This window comes from Dipodomys spectabilis, unplaced genomic scaffold (assembly GCF_019054845.1).
Source record: "Dipodomys spectabilis isolate Male_0828 unplaced genomic scaffold, ASM1905484v1 ptg000157l, whole genome shotgun sequence".
Taxonomy (NCBI): domain Eukaryota; kingdom Metazoa; phylum Chordata; class Mammalia; order Rodentia; family Heteromyidae; genus Dipodomys; species Dipodomys spectabilis.
Genome location: NW_024870834.1, coordinates 15403563 through 15425874, shown reverse-complemented (window position 1 = coordinate 15425874; position 22312 = coordinate 15403563). Strand labels below are relative to the sequence as shown.

Below are 22312 nucleotides of genomic sequence, written 5' to 3'. Positions count from 1 at the left end.
ATACATATACTAGATATTACAAATAAGGGAAACCATGGGACCTACGTTTCTTTGGGCCTGGCTTACTTCACTTAATATAATTTTTTCCAAGATTTTCCATTTCCTATCAAATGGGGCAATGTCATTCTTTCTGATGGAGGCATAGAATTCCATTGTGTATATATACCACATTTTCTTGATCCATTCATCTACTGAGGGACATCTAGGTTGGTTCCATATCTTAGCTATGGTAAATAATGCTGCAATAAACATAGTTGTGCTGGTAGCTTTAGTGTGGTCTTGTTTGTAAACATTAGGGTAAATGCCCAAAAGTGGGATTGCTGGGTCATAGGGGAGCTCTATGTGAAGTCTTTTGAGGAACCTCCATACTGCTTTCCAAAGTGGTTGAACAAGTTTACATTCCCACCAACAATGAAGTAAGGTTCCTTTCTGTCCACATCCTCTCCAGCATCTGTTGTTGTTAGAGTTTTTGATTTTTGCCGTTCTAACTGGAGTGAGGTAATATCTCAATGTTGTTTTGATTTGCATTTCTTTTATGGCTAGGGATGTTGAACATTTCTTCATGTGTCTATTGGCCATCCTTCTTTCTTCTTCAGAGAAGTTTCTCTTTAAGTCTTTAGCCCACTTATTTATTGGGCAGTTGTTTCTTTGAGGATTTGTTGTTGGGGGGTTTAATTTTTTGAGTTCCAAGTATATTTTAGATATGAGACCCTTGTCCGTTGTATGGCTAGTAAAGATCTTCTCCCAATCCGTGGGCTTTCTATTGATCTTGCTAGCTATGTCATTTGCCCTGCAGAAGCTCTGCAACTTTATGCAATCCCATTTGTCCAACCTTTCTTTGATTTGTTGTGTTTCCGGGTCTCTATTCAGAAAATTTCGGCCTGAGCCAAGGAGACCTAGGGTTTCTCCTATTCCATCCTGTAATGTTTTCAGAGTGTCTGCTTTGAGTTCAAGGTCGTTGATCCATTTGGAGTTGATTCTGGTGCAGGGTGATATATAAGGATCTAGCTTTAGTTTTCTACATGTAGTTAACCAATTTTGCCAGCACCATTTACTGAAGAGGTTGTCTTTCTTCCATTCTATTGTTTTAGCTCCCTTATCGAAGATTAGATGGCTATAGGTCTGTAGGTTCATTTCTGGGTTTTCAATTCTATTCCATTGGTCCTGAGGTCTGTTCTTATGCCAATACCAAGCTGTTTTGATTACTATGGCTTTATAGTAGAGTTTGAAGTTTGGTATTGATATTCCTCCAGCAGTGTTCTTTCCATTCAGGAGCGTTTTTGCTATTCGGGGTCTTTTATTGTTCCATATGAATTTTTGGATTGCCTCTTCTATTTCCTTGAAGAATGAGGTTGGAATTTGGATAGGTATTGCGTTGAATTTGTAGATAGCCTTGGGAAGTATTGCCATTTTCACGATGTTAATCTTTCCAATCCAGGAGCATGGGAGGCTTTGCCATTTTTTTAGTTCTGTGTTGATTTCCTTTTTCAAGATTTTAAAGTTTTCATCATAGAGGTCCTTCACTTCTTTAGTTAAGTTAATTCCTAGGTATTTTATTTTTTGTGGGGCTATTACAAATGGAGTTGCTTTCCTAATTTCAGCCACACTTTTCTCATTGTTGGCATACAGAAAAGCCATTGATTTTTGGGGGTTAATTTTATAACCTGCTACTTTGCCAAAGTTTTGAATCAGCTTGAGTAATTTGGGAGTGGAGTCTATGGGATTCTTTAAATACAAGATCATGTCATCTGCAAAGAGGGAGAGTTTTATTTCTTCTTTCCCTATTTGGATCCCCTTTATGTCTGCATCTTGTCTTATTGCTGTAGCTAGGCATTCTAATACTAGATTGAAGAGAAGTAGAGAGAGTGGGCATCCTTGTCTTGTTCCTGAGTTAAGAGGAAATGGCTTTAGTTTTTCACCATTGAGTATAATGCTGGCTGTAGGTTTGTCATATACAGCCTTTATTGTATTGAGGAATGTTCCATGGATTCCTAGTTTTTCCAAAACCTTCATCATAAAGGGGTGTTGGATCTTGTCGAATGCTTTTTCTGCATCTATTGAGATAACCATGTGGTTCTTATTCTTGCTCCTGTTGATGTGATGAATAATATTAATTGATTTGCGTATATTGAACCAGCTTTGCATCACTGAAATGAATCCAGTTTGATCGTGGTGTATGATTTTTTGGATGAATTGTTGAAGTCGATTGGCCAAAATTTTGTTGAGAAGTTTTGCATCAATGTTCATCAAAGAAATGGGTCTATAGTTCTCTTTCTTTGATGAGTCCCTGCCTGGTTTTGGGATGAGGGTTATGATGGCTTCATAGAATGTGTTCGGTAGTGAGCTTTCTCTTTCAATTTCATTGAAGAGTTGGAGGAGTATTGGTGTGAGCTCTGCTTTGAAGGCCTTGTAAAATTCCGCTGTAAAACCATCTGGTCCTGGACTTTTCTTAGCTGGGAGGTTTCTTATTGCTGTTTCTATTTCAATGCTTGATATGGGCCTGTTAAGCTGGTTTAACTCATCTTGGTTTAGTTTTGGCATGTCAATATTTGCTAGGAAAAGGTCCATTTCTGTCAAGTTCTCAAACTTATTAGCATAAAGTTTTGAGAAGTATTCCCTTATAATGTTCTGAATCTTGGTTGTTTCCGTGGTGATGTTTCCATTCTCATCTCTGAGTTTATTAATTTGGGTGTGTTCTCTTCTTTTTCTGATAAGATTTGCTAAGGGTCTGTCAATTTTGTTAAGTTTTTCGAAGAACCAACTCTTTGTTTTGTTGATTCTTTCTATAGTTTTTTTGGATTCTAATTCATTTAATTCTGATTTAATTTTGATTATTTCTTTCCGTCTACTGGATTGGGGTTTATCTTGCTGCTCTTTTTCAAGGAGGTTTAGATGTGTCATTAAATTGCTAGTTTCAGATCTCTCCAATTTGTTGATGTAGGAGCTCAGAGCTATAAACTTGCCTCTGAGTACTGCCTTTGCTGTGTCCCAGAGGAGCTGGTAATTTGTGTGTTCATTTTTGTTGAATAGCATGAACATTTGAATTTCCTTTCTAATCTCTTCCATGACCCACTCTTGATTCAGCAGTGTGTTGTTCAGCCTCCATGTGATACCGGACTTTCTTTGGTGGCTTTTGGTGTTGAGTTCTAATTTTATTCCCTTGTGGTCAGAGAGAATGCAAGGTATAACTTCAATGTTTCTGAATTTAGACAAGTTTGCTTTGTGGCCTAAAATGTGGTCTATTTTAGAAAACGTTCCATGTGCTGCTGAGAAAAACGTGTATTCTGATGCTGCTGGGTGAAATGTTCGGTAGATGTCTGTTAAGTCTAGTTGATCTATGCAGCTGTTTAGATCTGCGGTTTCTCTGTTGAGTTTTTGCCGAGTTGATCTATCTAGTGGGGAGAGTGGTGTGTTAAAATCCCCAACAATTAATGTCTTTGGATCTATATGGGATTTGAGGGAAAGTAGTGTTTCTTTGATAAATTTGGGTGCTCCATTGTTTGGTGAATAGATATTTAGAATTGTAATATCCTCCTGAAGGAGAGATCCTTTAATTAGTATGTAGCGACCTTCTTTATCTCTTCTCACGAATTTTAATTTGAAGTCTATTTTATCTGATATTAGGATTGCAACTCCCGCCTGTTTATGGGGGCCGTTTGCTTGGTAGATTTTGTTCCAGCCTTTAACATTGAAAATGTGTTTGTTTTTACGGGCAAGATGTGACTCCTGCAGGCAGCAGATAGAAGGGTCTTGTTTTTTAATCCAACTAGACAGTCTATGTCCCTTAATTGGAGAGTTCAGTCCGTTAACGTTAAGAGATAGGACTGAGAGGTATTTGAGAGTTCCTGCCATGTTATCCACCTTCTTGGGGGCTGCGAAAACTGGGTTCTTCCTATGGTTCTTGGATTCTCAGTTTGGGTGCAGTTTCTTGGCCTTTGTTGCGGTCTTGTTGGTTTTCTATGTGTAGGACATCTTTAAGAATCTTTTGTAGGGCTGGTTTGGTGGAGATGTATTGTTCCAATTTTTCTTTGCTATGGAAGGTTTTTGTTTGGCCTTCAGTTATGAAGGAGAGTTTAGCTGGGTACAGTATTCTTGGTTGATAGTTGTTTGTTTTTAGGGCATGGCATATATCATTCCAGGCTCTTCTTGCTTTGATTGTCTCTGCTGAGAAATCTGAGGTGATTCTAATTGGTTTCCCTTTATAGGTGATTGATCTTTTCTCCTTGACAGCTTTAAGGATCTTTTCCTTGGTCTGAGTTGATCCTGTGTGGATTATAATGTGACGATGGGATGTCCTATTCTGGTCTGGTCTATTTGGGGTTCTAAAAGCTTCTTGTATCTGAATAGGCCTATCTTTTTGTATGTTTGGGAAGTTCTCTGCTAGGATCCTGTTAAACAAATTTCCTAGACCATTAACTTCTGTTTCTAGGTGCTCCTCTACACCCATTATCCTTAGATTAGGCCTTCTGATGGTGTCTTCCAGGTGTTGGATAGATCTATCATACTTCTTGGACTTGTCTTGGATGGTTGTATGTTCTTTCTCTATAATATCTAGGCTGTCTTCAATCCCTGAGATTCGATCTTCTGCATGGTCTAACCTGCTGTCAAGACTCTCTACTTTGTTTTTTATCTCTTTTCGTTCTAATTGGTCAGCTTTGATGGCTTCAAGTACTTTGTTGAAGCTCTGTTTTAGGTCTTGTATGAATTTCTTTACTTCCTTAATTTGGTGTTCAGTGTTTGTTCTTAAATCACTTAGTTGATTGGTTATGGTTTCTTTGGACTCCCATTCCTTCTGTTGGGTTCCATTCAGCATTCCCTTTGTGGTCTCCCTGACTTCCTTCAGCTCTTTGTTAATGGATTCCATGAATGCCTTTAGTGATCTTTGTGTGTTCTCTACCTGGTCTCTCAATTCCTGAATTACTCTTTGATTAGCTTCCTCCCGTTTGTGGGATTCCTGCAGTTCTCTTTCCTCCCATTCGTGGGATTCCTGCAGTTCTCTTTGAGTGTTCTCAGCCTGCTCACGCCATTCCTCCCTTTCTCTTTGAGTATTCTCAAGTTGTTTACGCAAATCCTGTATCAGTTTTTGAGTAGCTTCCTCACGCTTATGATATTCCTGTATAAACTTTTGGGATGCCTCCTCTCTCTCCCTATCACGCTCATACAGAGTCCTTTGTAAGTTGTCAAACATCTCATTTATCATGTTTGCCACCAGTGTTTGTAGAGCTATTTGGGAACTCTCCTCTGGATTGTTCATTATCTGATCTGACCCCTGATTGTCAAGATTGGGAATTGAGATACCCGGATTTGCCATTTTTCTTGTGTTTTTCCGGCTTACTCTGCCCATTTGAGATGAAAATAGCACCAGTTTTGTGCTAGAACACTATCTTAAGGCAACCATCAACCAACGTTTGCATTTATACAGTCAATAGTCTACAGATACAATCTAGTTCAACAGATACATCTATTCAACATCAAACAACTATATGTTAATGGGCTTCGAACCGCAGAGAAGAATTTGGAAAACCAGAAATTTTTAGGGTTAGGGAGAGATGTGGGTAAAAATTAGGAATAGATTGGTGTGGGGAGGCACAGGGAGAGTTAACTATGTCCTAATCTCAATGCAGGAAATAGGTTGGGTAAGATGCAAGTAGAGAGGGAGAGAAAAAGAAGAAAGGGAAAGGGAAATGAAAAGAGACCAGAAAAAAAAATTAGAAATGTAAAAATTAATATAGTTATGGAGATTGAAAGACCATCTATTTAGAGAGGAATGTGAATATAATGAGAAAACAGGAGGGAGATAGAGGAGATGTGAAAAACTTAAAAAATGCTTAAAATATTATATAGGTATAAAGAGGTAGTACTGCTATTAAGGAATTTAAGTCTCAGAGGTTTTGGATTGAGTAATAAATTTGTGGATTAAGTGTGTACACAATGGGGGATAGGGTCTACTAGTTAACTATGGGTTTATCTGAGGATGTGCAGGACAAGAGTTAAGTCACATACAGAAGAACAAAAGAAAGGAAAAGGTGAAAAGGATAAGAAAGGGAGAAAAAAAAAGATCAGAAGTTCAGTAGAGCTAGACAAAAAACAAAAAGATAATTAAGAAAGAAAGAAAAAGAGAGAGAAGACAAGAAAAGAAAGGAAAATGTACATTCACGTATTCCTAAAATAAAAATTATAAGAGGGAAAAAAAAGTTACTGGAAAACAATTATTTTTTCAAAAAAGTCAAAAATTAAAGATTAATAAAAGTTTTAGAAAAGGAAAAAAATTTTTTTTATATATATAAGGTACCAAAAAAAAAAAAAAAAGAAAAAAGAAAAGAAGAAAAAAAAGTTCTTTGATTTTTTTTTTTTTTTGGGGGGGAGGGGTAGGAAGAATCCTGTATCTCCCTTTTGTCTGTAACCAGCCTCTTGTTGGAGTCTCTGGTCAGCTTGAGGTCCTGTGGCTTGATTGGTTTCTTAAGTCAGTTTGTTCGAACAGGCAGAAAAATGCTCTGCTTTACCCAAGATTTTGAGATCCCCCCTCCCAGTTTAGTTTAATGGGAGGGTGATCTGCTTTGAGAATCACAAAAGAGGGGTGGATAAGGCTAGGTTCTGGAAGAGTTGAGGCCTTTCAACAAACAGTAGCTTTTCCCTGGGGCTATTTTGTGAAAAATTCACAGAGCCCACCCAGGAGCCATTCTCAGGGTTTCTGTTTTTCAATTGATTGTGGAGGCTGCTAGAGGGAGGGGCAGCCTCTGGCTCTGGTTACCCAGTGAGGAAAGCCACTCCAATGGCTGGTGCCTGAGCTGGGTGTCTTTTCCCTGGATGGAGCTGAGTCTGGCAGGTCACTTCCCCGTTAAGTTCTTGTGACCTGTTAAATGACTCGTTTTATTCCAAGGCCTGAGTTGGAGCTAGCAGCTCCTCCAAGCTTTGTCGGTATCCAAGATGGAGATCACCAGTGCTGGGGGGGGCGGGGTGGCCTTCCCTCCTCTGCTCCCTGAGAAGGAGTGAGGACGTCGGGCTTCTACTCACGCCGAGTCTTGGATCCTGGGTCGTCTCTGGTCTGCAAAGTGCAGGATGAAGTTGTCCGCTCCTTGTCGGTTCTTGCTGGTGTTGAGTAGAATCCTCTCGCCCGCTGCGTCTGGCTCCTTCGTCCCGGACTCTCTGTGTGAGCGCTCAGGTATGGTCGCGGCTGCAGTCACCGCTGCGACCCTGTGAGACTCTTATCTCCAATTAACCACCGGAAAACTGGAAGTGCCACTGTGGCTCAAAGTGGTATAGTGCTAGCCTTGAGCAGAAAAGCTCAGGGACAGTGCCCAAGCCTTGAGTTCAAGTCCCATGCTTCTTATAGTACATATGAATGCAGTATAGACTTCCTGGATAATTGTGGATCTAATACCATGGCAGGTCCCCAAGGGCTTATGACACATACCGCAGCAGGGGATGGAACCTATTCTGCTATCCCAGAGGCATTTTCTCTATTTGGCTAAAACTCAAGAACTTAGTAAGGAAATTGCCATTCAAGTAAATTAACATCAGCAGCTGGGTTTCCCAATGATTCTATCAAAAGAACACATGTGTGAAGTCGTTCTCCAGGCTGGAATGGCAGACTTTCTTTTTCCCCCCAAAGTCTGAGCTAGCTCCCTGTGACATCTTCTCTCATGTTTGGTGTGAGTCACTAATCTCATCATGGTGGCAGGGAAAGCACTTTCCCTTTCATGCTTCTGCTTGGTGTCCAGACCACTCTGGCTTGCTTGCAGAGGCTTTGATGCTCCCGTGGAGTTCAGCAGGCCTGCCTTCTCCTGATGCTCTGGAGCTGTTTAAATCATACTTTCCCATCTCTGTCTTGAGCTCTTGCACTGGTGGCCGGAGGCCCAGTGAGAATCAGCCTTTTGAATTAGAAATGCTGATCTGATCCAAGAGAGAGAACGTTAGAGTGGTGAGAGTTGACAAAGCAGAAGACTATAAAATATCACCCTGGATGAAATATGGAGCTGCCACACTATCTCCAGGCCAACACACACACACACACACACACACACACACACACACACACACACACACACTTGAGTCCCTGTGTGCAGATAGGCACACACAGCTGATATATGAGAATCTCCTGGACTTATTGTTTATAATACCTAGGAAAGGGAAAAGTGAACTCCTATTTCAGTGTGTTCATCTCCAGAAGATTCCCCTTGCAGGTAAACTTGAGAGTTCAGTTAATCACCATTTATCATGCAGGTGGCTCAAATGTCTTCCAGTTGCACAGGGGCCCTAGAGACTGAAATAGTTTTTGGGCTGGAATGCTATTCTCCCCTCCCATTTCATCAAATACAGTAAACTGAAATCCTAACATCAGAGTGATGTGGGCTTCTCTTAGTGTCCTATGCCTTCAACATGTACCTGACTTACTTCCACAGAATTAGAGAAGTTTTCAGAAAGAAATGTCCTATCATTATAAGTTTAATAACTTGCAACTTCGCCTCACCCCGTCTCCTTCATTACCAGACTATTACTAGCTACTATTAATTTCTCTGTATCTGTTGGTGACTGCCTTCAGTGGTGAGTTGGTTTTAGTATCTAGACCACCCTCAGTGGGAATCTAAGATAGATTCATTCCCACTTAATTGCATGGGATTTTGTGAATCTTGTCTTCTTTTGTTATAAATGTGCCCTATTCGCCAGATCACAGTTGAGAGGCAGAGTCACTCTGCTCTGGTTGCTAATGTGTTTGAGCTCAGTGAGATAGATCACCAACCTCCCCATCACATCTGCATGCCGAGGCACACAAAGTGGATTTACTACTTATAGACAGGCCGATAATGGTAAGAATAGCCTGAGACTCATTGTGACCATCCTCTAGGGCTTAGGGAAGCTGTCCAGGATGGTTGCAACCTATCTGTAAAGGTATGGGGCCCTAAAAAGCAGTCCAAACTAGGTTTTGTACCCCAGAGGCAATATGACATGATTCAATGGGCAACAGTGTTGAAAAACATCCTGTTCTGAGAGGGACTGGAAGAGACCTTTGACAATTCTAGCCAGTCCCTACTGATCTCAGAATGGTACATTCCAAGCATGTTCTACAGTTACTCATGAGAATACAATTTAGAAAAGGGGGTAACTGAGTCACTCCAAAGCCATATATAATAGTTCAATGAGTAGGTATGATGCAGCCTTTCCATTTGACCTTCCCACTACTTGAGTTATTCTGAGCCCTTGAACATAAGCTATTGGTCATAAGTTAAAAATAAAAATAAAAAAACCCAGGTAGCCAAGACTCCAGTGGCTCACATCTGTAATTAGCTATTTAGGAGGCTGAAAGCTGAGGATCATAGTTTGAAGCCAGCTTGGGCAGTAAAGTCCATAACATTCTTATCTCCATTTAGCCACCAAAAACCAAGAAGTGGAGCTGTGGATCAAATGGCTGAGCATTAGCCTTTAGCATCAAAGCTAAGGGCAGCTCCTAGGTCCTGATTGATTTTAAGCCCCAGGACTCCCCTTCCCCTCCCTGCCTAAATAGGTAGCTTTAAATTATTCAAGATTCAACAACAAGGATCAGAAAAACTTCTTCTATTGTAGAAAGTCAGAGGCCACATACTCTCTGTTGTAGCTGTTCATCTCTATTGTTGCAGTACAAAAACAGACAAAGGAAATGCATAAATGAATGAGTGTAGTTCAGGCCTAATAAGACTTTATTTACAAAACTGGAAACATTTCAGTTTGCCTCATAGTTGGTTGGTTTCCGCTCCAAGTCAATTTGCCTACAGCAAATTTGCATAACCCTCCATCAAACATCCCTAAACATTATCACAATCAACGTTGTATTTTCTGAGGGCCCCCTGTGATGAATCTATCAGTTATGAAATATCTATATGAAGTTTATTTTTCATCCAGGGAATACTGTGCAGTTTAGACTGGGAATTCATCTTCGGAAGTATAGCTAAGAATGTTGTACTTATTAATTCAAGAGTTACTCATTAATGTTTCTTAGTCATAGAGACCTGTTCACCCCAAGGCTGTAATGTAAACACAGCCTGTTACTTGGAAGTTGTGTAAATGGTTAAGTACCATAGAGAATCACTAAAGGGTTCTTTACAACCAGAGAACAGGTCTTGGGGGTTACTGTCTGTTTGCTGTCTTTGTTTTATAGGGCAGCTACTAGTTGGCCTGGAATATTTACTTTTAAGAGAGGACTGTTTCCCTGTGCAGCCATTCAGTGCTGATCATGCATCTTTGTGGAAAATAACTTAAATTACTCAGTTTGAAATAAAAGGTCAAAAGATAGTAGGAATTGGGTATATTACTTAATATTATTGTGCCAGGGGAGGCGTACTAGGAGATTTTGTTAGGTAACACAGCAATGAGTTAGTGGGGAAAGGAGTAACCACGATCAAACAGAGGACACAGCGCAGGGCATGCAAACCATTAGACCTGCCATTTTCTGTGGGTGTGAGCTTGCATTGCAGTTATGCCAACAAAATGGACATTTAATCAATGCCTAGGGTAAAAGCAGAATCAGTGTGGTTCTCAACATGTGCCTATCACCCACCTGGTGTTCTGGGGGCTGCACTGCAATTTTAGATCAGATGTTGTAAAAATTCATGCATGTGCACAAGTAGACACACCGGTAATGTAAATGTGCATTTGTGTGTGTGCATGTTGTAGACATGCGTACAGACCACACAGAAAGATTTTATTTTTGGTGAAGAATACATTAAACTTCATGTGTCAGTGAAGAAGACAGGGAATCAAGACCTGAATGTAAGGGGAAATCCCTCAACCCAGGAGGATCTGGCACAAGACCTGAGCATTTGTATTTCTAACAAGACCCCTCATGGTATTGATGTTTCTACTTGCAGACCCTCTCTTTGTAAGCATGTGTGTAAGATGTGTGAGGCTGTAGATGCATCAAATGTGGTTTCTCATTTTGAATTAGGAATGTGTTTCTTAAGGTATTATAAATGTGAGCACAGGGCTCAAGATCTTCTACAGTGCTATTGACCAGTCCCTTACAAATGTGGTAGATGTCTGAGGGAGAAAAGCAAGACATTGTTGGGATATATTATTAAGATATATTGGTCTATGCTGGACTTCAGTGAGCACTGCCTTGCCAGCTGTCAACCTGAAACCTGTGTGCATGTGTGTGTGTGTGTGTGTATAAATTTTATCTCACCCAACTGTGGATCTTTAAAATCTATACATCACAACAGGAGCCTGGTTAACTGTTTCTTAAATCAATGGACAAGTGAATAAATTTATTCCTATGGTGATTGCAGAGGTGTCAAACCATCATGGTAGGGAAGTTATAGTGGAGCAAAGTAGTTTGTATCCTGGCAGCCAGGAACCAGAGGAAGAAAGCTAGAAGAGGCCAGGGACAAAATGCCCCCAAGGATCTGCCCCAGGGGCCAATTTTCTTCACTTAGACCGTACCTCTTGAAATTAGAGCTACCAGCTGGGACCAAGCATTCAACATAGCAAAGCTATTTATGGGTTTGTATATGAAATGCATCCATAGGTTCATATACAAACCATAAAAAAAGAACTAGAAATTTTCTTTGTGCTATAAGCCCATGATGGTGAGAAGTAGAAAAATGTGGCAAACAGCACCATTAATGACTTTATATACTATAAGGCCATATTTGAAATGGACTTCAATGGCCTTGCGATGGAGTAGGCCATGGGAGGTATCATGCATATGTTGCTTTCATCGTATTATCTAGTACTTAACTAATGTACTCTGTGGGAGCCCAAAATTGACGATGCAGCTTCCTTTCCTTTCCTTTCCTTTCCTTTCCTTTCCTTTCCTTTCCTTTCCTTTCCTTTCCTTTCCTTCCTATACCTTCTTTCTTTCTTTCTTTCTTTTTTCTTCCTTTCTTTCTTCCTTTCTTTTGCAATTTTCGGAACGAGCTGATGGTGCATTCTGCTTCCATAGGGGCACTCTGGGATAAATGAAAAGACAACCCTTAGGGGAATCTTTATCCTTGGGCATCTTTTGTGCATTCCTGTGTATTTTTGCTTCTAAAGCTGAACTTGGGTGTTTGTACCATCTCGTGGGTTCACTGTAAGCGATGATAACTATAATGAGGTTGATTATGGATCTAAAAGCTGGAGCTAGACTAATTTGAAGAACCAGGTGGGCTCATAAATAGCCACTACTGATAAAGTAGTATTGGGTATTGGAAGACAGCTGTTCCTAGACCATTCAGTCAGAATATTATGTTTTCTCTGAATGCACTTGAGAATTATTGATGATTTCTTCTGATTTACCCCGTGTGTGTGTGTGTGTGTGTGTGTGTGTGTGTGTGTGTGTGTGTGTGTGTGTGTGTGTACCAGTCCTGGGGTTTGAGCTAAGGGCCTAAGCACTATCCTTGAACTTTTTTTTGCTCAAAGCTAGTGTTCTACCACTAGAGCCATAAACTCCACTTCCAGTTTTGTTTGTTTGTTTTATTTTGGTAGTTTTTAGAGATAAAAGTGTCATAGACTTTCATGCCCAGGTATGAACTGCAATCCTCAGACCTCAGCCTCCTGAGTAGCCAGGATTACAGGCATAAGCCACTGGCACTGGCCTTATCTTTGTTTTTAATATTATAGAAGACTATGAATTGAGATGATTATCTAGTAGCAACATTCATACTAATGGGTGTGAAATCTTTAAGATTTATAGCCGTGTTATATCTGTAGCTACTCCTTTCTTGTCTTTGTAAAAGGCATTAGGGAGAGTGGAAAGGTAGCAACTACCAAACAGGACATCAACCCTGTAAAATTGTAGTATATTCTGTTTGCTAACATTTAACTTACTCTCACAACACATCTCAATGACATTGTCTCCCAAACCAAGCCAACCTTAGGTCACACCGCTACTTTGAATACCCTAATGAGAGGAAAGAAAGATGGCACGTATTGAGTTTCAGAAGTATGTACTTCAAAGGTAGCAATTTGTGTCTTTTTCACTTTATGCAGCCTTTCATAGGATAAAACTCAGAAGTTAAATAGCCTGACTAAGTCTATACAATTTCGGGAGCCAGAGTGATATTTCTATTGTATTCTACTAAAAGCCAAATTTATTCTATTGAGCCAATTAATTTTTCCAGCAATCAGAGATTGTTATTTATGAGTGAACAATTGGCTGGTCTCCTCTGATTTCATGCATCTCTTCTATTCTTATGATGTATTGTTCCTCATAAAATTCTGCCACATTCATCAAACAAGTTATATTATTTCATCCTTACAGCCTTTTGAACTACGTAAAGTTGATACCTGTGTTATTAATAAGTGGATTCAGAGTAGTTAAATAACTCGCCCATGGTCAATTGAGGTTGGCTCCAAAGATAATGCTCCTTATCCTTCACATCTCCTTTTCTATAGACACATGACCCAGCTGGGTTTATTTTCATGGCAGCTGAACATCAGAGATTCGAGCCTGGGCAACTCTATGGGTATTTGCTATAAGGATTCCCTGACTTACAATGAACTGAAACAAAGCAGTTAGCCACAGATTTTAATGCCAATGTGGTCCCTTGACAAATGACAAGGAGGTTAGAGTAATGAAATCTTATTACTGTGAATAAAGAGACCACAGCCTAGCCACATTTACCGCCATAGGAAGTGAAGTGAAACGTGGGTAAGGGGCTCCACTGAGTTGTGGCAGTAAGCTAACAGGATTAAGAAGATCTCTCTGAAACTGTGATTATGTTGGCAAATGTGTGGCACCTTAGATAAGGACCAAATATTTATTCTGGCAGAGATTAAATCTTTTCTTTTCCTGAATCTATTATGGATCTTGCAGAAAAATCTGCTCAAGACTGTATCTTGCTGATCAGCCAACTCACCGAGCCAGAACTGTACTTGGCCACTGCTGGGGCTGAAAGCTGCAGAACTTGAGTTTAAAGTCTCCCGTCTCCCCCTAAAACTGTTCTCCATCCATGATTAATTAGTGACTCAGAGGTGAATTGAATCACCAGCAGTCCTTTCCATGCATCCAGGATTTACGGAGTGGTTTCTTATTGAAGAACAGTGGTGCAATAACCAGCCCACATTTGTGGGATAGGCAGAGGAATAATGGTGTCTGCAGTCATGGTTTTGTAACTTCTCCAGGCCTTTCATTCTGCAAAGGGAGTTATGACTCAGGCTATTATAGCCTTGTGGGTAAAAACACCCACATTCCCCCTCCCCACTCTGCACCCATTTACACCCTTATAAATGAATGCTAATTCTCTGAGAAAAATTCATGTTGCCATTTCTGAATTCCAGGAGAATGAAGGGGAAGGCTTATAAGATGGATCATAATATCATTAATTATGGTTATGAAATGTACAAATTAGAACTGATAATCAGATCCATTTATCCATGCATCATGTTTTCATGCTGGGAACTTGGTTTCATATGAAGATTTAGAGAGGAAACAAAACAAATTTGAGAACCTAGTGGTCCCAATAAACAGAGATTTAAGAATCATGAATGTGTTAGTTACCATTTGGGGAGGGATTTGTGTCTTATTTTTCCAGAGAAGAAACATAGAAAATTAAGATATCAGTGTTTGTTGCCTACCTGTCTGTCAGGGAATAAGGGACATAAGTATATCCATCCTTTTCAACCTTAAATGCTGACATTATCTGTTGTTCAATCTATAACCCTCCTTTCTAAGATCAGGACTCTTAGGCACTTGTCCATTTTTATTGGATACAAGATGGATTTACCTACTAAAGGACAAACAGTAGGCAAGGAGGAGATCATATGCTTTGGGAAACTATGCAAAAAATAAACTTCTAAACTGAATGGAAATCAGTGCCCATTCCACAAGACATTTTAAATTTCTGACTTTAAGTATATTAGGTGTTTAAGAAACATTGTTCCTACTATTGAATGAATAAATGAACAATTCACTATGTCTGAGACAATGGAATCATACGTTACAGGAGTTCTGATTTTACTTTTAAAAAGGCCATATTCTTCTTCCTTTTCCCATCTTCCTTCATGTTCATTTCCTTCTCCTATTTCTTGTATAAGTAGAGAGTGGATCACAAAATCTAGTGAACAATACTGTGACTCCTTCCTGTAAAATGCCAGAATTACAACTGAACATTTCGTTTTCTATTTATTATTTAATTACCTGTAATTACTTATACAAAGGGATGTCAACTGAACATATCATAGCTTGAGTACAATGCATCTTGACCAATGTCACCCTTTTCGTCTAACAACTTATTGGGGGGGGAGGTATATTTTTTGTCGGTTTTGGGGCTTGAACTTTGGGCTTGGGTGCTGTCCCTGAGCTCTTCCGCTGAAGGTGAATGCTCTACCACTTGAGTCACAGCATCACTTCCAGTTTTCTGGTGGTTAATTGGAGGTAAGAGTCTTATAGATATTCCTGCCGGGGCTGACTTTAAAGCATGATCCTAGGATCTCAGCCTCCTGAGTAGCTAGGATTACAGGCATGAGCTACCAGTGCCTGACTTAACTGATTTTTTTTTTAATGAAGTACCCAACTTACTGCCAATAAGTCAGACAACTAGAGAAATGTAAGACAATATCTCCCTTCTCTCACAACCCATCCCTACCAATACTCTAGAAAGCTGTGTTATCATTCTAAGAAGTTAAGAGAAGCTGATTACATCTGATCAGGAAGGTCACTTTTGTTTCACTATGAATACTAGTTCCAATCTTTTAGTCATAACCAATTATTAGAGGAAAGAGTAAGTGTTTGAATAGATTACTGTTCATGGTTCTGTGATTCCAGGTTTATTTCCTAGGAGGTGGATGATCTTGTCACAAGCTCCTTCTTCATCCTTTTCATTCATTACTCTTCTCAAATTCATTGTGATTTTTCTCCCCATTCTTTTCTGCTATGTCCCATGTAACCTGATTATTGTATCTCTCTTTGGGCCGCAGGACCACACGTACTGGGAGGATGGCAGTCATCTCATCTGAAAACTAGCTCACTTTGCCTACCTTTTACTGAAAATAAATTTCACTTGGATATACAGAAAATATTGTCCAGACTTGGTCTGTAATATCTGTTTCTGTGGCATTGGCTCCTAACCATTCCAGAGCCTTCTCCCTTTATCTGAAAATTTAAAGGCAGGCTCGTAAGCCTCTCTTCAGCCCTAAACTGAATTATGAAATGATGTAGGGCCCAATGTCTTATTAGCTTCTCTTAGAAAACAGGCCCCATTCTTCTCACTGAAATGAACTTGGCAGTGTCACTGCCTCATTGTTAAATAGCTCTATCTTTCCAGCCTCGGTATCCGTGGAGGGCAATTGAATGATGTAACCTGCACCGTGTAGCCTGTGAGAGCAATTTGGGTGGCTTTATACCATTGGTTTTTATGTTCAGGATGAAAGCCCATGGAGAAATATAGGATACTATTATTAACTTCATACAGACAGCTCCCTCTGGGCACCTACAGGTTTATTGCTAGTTGGAGGATTGACTTGAAAGAGAGAAAACCTTGTGGTCAGTGATAACTATGCCTTTTGTGTTTCTTTATTACAGGAACAGGGGAAAATTGGAGTTGTCTTCAATATTGGCACCGTTGATATCTCCATCAAAGAGGAGAGGACCCCTGTTAATGACGGCAAATACCACGTGGTGCGTTTCACCAGGAACGGAGGCAATGCCACACTCCAGGTGGACAACTGGCCGGTGAATGAACATTATCCTACAGGTACATGTTGTATTCTCAGTGACCATGCTGCCTTTCACTCTCCTACTCTACTGCATAGTAACTTTTCTCATGGCTGTCATCAGTTCAAGGAACACTTGAGTGAAGTATACATGCTTACTTTTTTTCTTCTTCTTAATATTTGATCAGGATAAGGAGCTCCTGGAGACTTACTAACGATGCACTAAACCCTTTTTAAAAACCAATCTTTCACCAATACTGCCTGGCTGGTTCATACCAAAGATAATCAATGTAGGTTTTTCAAAGTACTGCAAATGATGAATGGTGGTGGACAATGTACATCTTTATTGTGAGCGACTGCTGAGACCTACAGGATAACCAAGTTGAGATCTAGCCTGAGTAGTGCCATTTAGTCAGATATGATAAAAGGTACAGCTGGCAAGGGGCAGTAAAGAGGCTACACAAAGAGGTTTACCAAGTGAGAATTCATGAATATTAAGGGTACTATGAGAGAAAGGCCAGTGGGGGAATTTCGTTTTAATTGTTGATTTTGCCAATCATTTTTCTAACACCTATATTAAGTCTGTCTTGAACTTCAGTAAAATGACAGAGAAAGAGAGAGAGAGAGAGAGAGAGAGAGAGAGAGAGAGAGAGAGAGAGGTGTTAATCATCTGTTCGAATTTCCCAGTCATGGGAGCAGGAGGCAGCAAACTCCCAGAGCCAGATGGCTGAAACAAGGGCAAGAGGAGAAAAGGTTGTCTTTTTACAAAGTGATCATTCAAATAATCCCCTCGTTTTGCCTTTCATCTCTCCCTTCCCCTAGGAAAAGAGTCCTGGCCCCTGATGTTAGAAGTGCCAGGAAGAGAAGGAAAAATACTAGGCAAGGGATGCTCATTTGCCTTGTCACCTGATAGATGGGTGGATGCAAAAACATAGCTCAGAATACTGCATTTCTCACTAATATGGATACAATGTATAACTCCCCACCCTATCCTTCAAATTCCCTACACTTACTGTTTTCTTCCCACTTTCCTAACAATAAGATGGGCCGAGTAAGTCTAAAGAACCATTTACCTAATAATTACCATGCTCAAAAGAAATAGTCAGGGTAAATTTGTCTTTTTGTGGCTCAAGACTTTCGAATGGCTTAAAGGCTGTGAGTGTATTTTATTGCCTTAAGTCACCATTAATTTTTCTTTAAGAGCAACAGTATTGCTGCTCTTGAGTTCTTCTGTAATATCCGGTCTCTGTATCTGTTTTAAGAATTGTGGTAACATGGCCCCATAGTATGGAATCAAAAATCCCTACCTATCTATTCATCTGTTGTTTCAATTTCCCAAACCAGCCAGCCCTGGGGGTCTGTTTGTATTTCTTAGATTAAAGCACTAGAATGACCTCACGACATTATCTTTGAGCACTTGGAAGAAGACAGAAGTGTTAGCAGTTACTATGAATTCTTATTATCATCCAAAATACACTAGACACTAATAGACTCACTTCTTGCTTACCCCCTCCCCTGCCAGGGGATATTGTTAGTGGTGGTAAGGTAAGAGGGATCCAAATAGTCTGAGATCTTAAAAGCTGTTCATTTGCTCATAGGGAAAAATCAATCTCTCTCCATGCATATTATCATTGGCCCTAATATTGCTGCTGTAGGGTTTGTTGTGTTTCTATTAGGAATTTCAAAGATTTCTAAATTGATGTTAACCACTTGCCCCTAGCCAATAGAGAATGGATGAATTTGCTGCCAGCACAGAGAGGGGAGAGGGAAGATTTTGAATGGCCTGATTTTTTTTTTTAAAGCTGCAGATATGTAAGAAAACCAGTGACCTTTGCTTGCACCTGTCTCTTGGTATCTTTAGTTCCAAATTACAGGTTGCTTCCTGTATGTTTTCAAAACAGAATGAACCTTTCTTTAATGGCATTGCTTTCTCCTGAAAACTATGATTATCACCTGTCACTGTTATTTAGTAATAATAGTTGTTATTATTATAGGACAGTGTATGTAGCATAACAGTTATCAATAAGGGTCTTGGAGTCAACTGATGAGTTAAGAACTTTGTTTCATCAGTTAAGTCTTCAGAGTAAGACCTTGAAATGCCCTGACCACTGAAATACTGGATTCTTTTTCCTATAGGTAATTTAAATTGCAACCATGCTACACTGTAAAGGGAGGGGAAGACTTTCTAACATTCTGTCTTTTTCTCCATTGACAATTATTATTTTAATATTTTGGGGCTATATCAGATGCTTTTGCCTGATTTATACTTCTTGCTATTTTGCTAGTTCTCTGATGTTCATTCTTCCTCTTTGGTACTCCAGTTGTAGATTTTCTCTAGGTTATTGAATCTACCTTCCTTATTACCAGGAGGGTACTTTCCAGAGTTAGCAGAGTCATAAAGAGGAACTGTCTGGCTATTATTCATCTATTGCCAATATTTAAACAGTGAAGAAGTATAGAGTAGCTCCTAAAAATAGTCATTTTACTTATCTCATCCTGAGGACACACTCTCCAAAAATTGTTCTTGCCCACTGGGTGTGAATGGTTGAACTGAGCAGCAGGATGAAGGAGTAGACTCTCAAATCTTCTCATGGGCATTTATAGGATTTTCTGTGGCTCCACGGAAACATCCCACTGTGAAATATTTAGAACCCAGCTGGGCACAGAGCATGTAGCATTGGTTCTTTGTGAATCAGTAAAGATCCAAAATGGGAATAGTTCTATAGCAATTGGCATCTTATAGCACTTATTTCTAGGAGATAGAACTCAAAAGAAACGTCTTTGTTTGAACCTGAAAATAGAAAGGCTAAGGAACCAGAGAAAGAAATGAAAGAAAGATCAGCCTAGAGCGATCACCCAGGCACTGACAAATGTGCCTTATAAAGTGTCTGGCTGCTGTCTCTACACAATGGGATGGTGAGGAGAGAAGGTGAGGTGACAGATGAGTTGAACATGAGGAATTAATTTTAGCCATGGCTCTAGGCCCCCTGGAAAGCTGAGCTGACTGGGATTGTTCAAGATCTCTCTGCTGTGAGCTGGTGGCCATTTTGTCACCATGGCTATTAAAACCCTAAGCATGCTACAGTAAAAAAAGGCTTTTGAGGTCAAAGTCAGCCTCTTGGGAAATGAAGACTGATAAGCAGATTCAGTGTGCTGGCCGTCTATCTTCCCAGCCCAGAGGGTGTGAGGAAGGTGTTCATTGATTTTTCAATGATATTTCAACCTACTCAGTTGCAAGTGTTCTTGACAAAATTCTTCTTCATTAGTGTATCAGTCAGCAGTTCATCACTAGAATGAAATTCCTGAGGCATTTAATGATTAGAGAAAGAAAAAAAAGGTTGTTTTTGGCACATGATTCTGCCAAAGAAGGATTTGACTCAAACTGATCATTGTGGATCCTGTTGATACCTGAGGCATTAACTTCTAGAGACAAGAAGTTTGTTTTGGCTAATAGTTATGGAAGCTCCTTCCCTGTACCTTATAGGCTTCGGGCCATGTTGCACCACATCAAAACTCCTGCCCAGTTCTTTTTTTTGAATCATGATTTCATTGATAATACACTATTTTTTCTAAACCCTCAAGTGGAAATTCCTTCCTTCACTAGTTTAGTTTGTAGGATTTGTCCACCTTGGCACTTTTGCAATTTCCAGCTAAAGAATTTGTTCCTTGTATGGGGGTAAGATGGGGCACTAGCCTATGCATTGTAGGATGTTTAACAGCATCTGTAATTTCTACCCACTGAAAGCCAAAGGAATATTTCCAGCAATGTCAAATATCCTTGGGCTGGGAAATAGTTAACTGTAGCTGAGAACTACTGAATCACAGGAAATGTTCCACCAAACTTCAAAACTTGACTTCTCATAGTTTAGTTTGTGTGGAGATAGATTTTTTAAAAAAATAGCTGGGCACCAATGGCTCACGCCTATGATCCTAGATACACAGGAGGCTGAGATCTGAGGATCACAGTTCAAAGCCAGCCCCGGCAGGAAAGTCCGTGAGACTCTTATCTACAGTAAACCACCAGAAAACAGGAAGTGGTGCTGTGGCTCAAGTGGGAGAGCACTTGCCATGAGCTGAAGAGCTGAGGGATAGCACCCAGGCCCCACGACTGACCAATATAAATATATCATATACATATATGATATATATATATATATATATATATATCATCCTAAATACATGTCTTAGCCTACATTATGTTGAAGACTTCAAAACAAGTCTATGTACTTGACAAGATCCTGATATATCTTATGCTTCAGGTTTTCATTTATTTCTAGCCAGGAAGATTTCTGTCCTTCCTTTCCATCTTTACCTGCAAACATTTGCGGCCTTGCCAGATTGGAGGCTCCATCTCCCTCTTCATTCATCCGTCTAGGCTTAGTGTTGCTTCCAGTTCAGCGGGAAGAAAAAACGTAGATAGTGAAATCCTTCAGAGGGAATCAGAAATATAAATACAATCAAAGGAAAAAAAATCCACATATTTGAACATGGTTTCAAGACTAGAAATGCAACATCAATTACAGAAAGGATCACTTAATGAAAGTTCGAACATTTCTTAGTCCATTTAAAACTGGTCTCATGAATACATTTCTCAAACACTCAGTCACAAAATCTATCAGTGAAGCAATCAAATCAATGCATGAGTATCCACACTACAAAATGGCCATTCATTTTAATTTGTCAGAAATGAATTAGAGTTTACAAAGTAGGTGAGTTTCTATTTTCAAGGGGATCTGATTGCTTCAATTGATCTTTGGTGAAAAAAATACATGTCACTACTCCTCAATTATATATGAGTACACACATACATGTATACATTCATACTATATAATCACACATACATACAACAGACACATATATACACATATAAAATGCCAATACCCTGGCTGCAAATAGGATCCCCTGTGTACATTAATAAACTCCTAGTTCCTCAATACTCAGGCTATGGTGTCACATCATCTCATTGTGAGTATGTGGGGTATGATCCATCAACATCCCATGGGAGCCATTCAATGAAAGACTCTAGGCTTTCCTCAGAAGCACTAAGTCAGAATCTACTTGACAAGATTCCTAGGTACTGCATGCACTAATACAATTTGAAAAATAAAAAAACCTAACCTAGGTATTAGTGTTTAGAGAAAGCTCCCAAGATGATTCTGTGTACCCCTAGATTTGAGAAGCACTAATATTTAGAAATTTAAAAGTACTTCTTGCTCTTTTTTCAGATTGACTCTTGGGTGCTATTCGCTATCTTGCCACTAACCCCATGAATCTTTTAAACCTTTGTTATGGGCAGGTGGTATGACTGAGGTGCTGAGGTTTTTGTTTTATAGTGCAGTGATTATGTGTGAAGCGCTGAAAGTTTTACATACATTTTCTCATTTCGTCTTCATCCAATGATATGGCGATTCATTGAACTCTACAGACCACATTCATTGAACTCTACCATCCCATATTTCCTTTTGCTTGTTTTCTACGATATTAATCTTCATCTACATGGCTGATGGGGTAGTGAACATTTGCCTTCCTGTACCTTCTGAACGCATCTAAAGAGTTTCGTTATTATTCCGTCACAAGGAGAATAACTCCATTCTATTGATGAAGTGCTTGAAGAGACAATAGAGGGCGTTAAGAGTTCTGAAATCAGACTGGTATTACCCAAAAGCCCCTGGGCTTTATCACGTCACTACATATTGTTGGAAAGTTT

At 39.7% G+C, this 22312-nt stretch overlaps 1 protein-coding gene across 11 annotated transcripts in view; it reads left to right on the top strand.

The window, feature by feature from the left end:
* Positions 1-22312, top strand: part of Nrxn3 (neurexin 3) — a 1519933-nt gene that overhangs the window by 1323982 nt on the left and 173639 nt on the right. For all 11 annotated transcript variants that reach the window (XM_042692577.1, XM_042692576.1, XM_042692579.1 and 8 more), the window contains one exon: positions 16475-16646. In XM_042692577.1, the coding sequence (XP_042548511.1) occupies positions 16475-16646 (172 nt within the window). The remainder of the gene's footprint in view (positions 1-16474; positions 16647-22312) is intronic.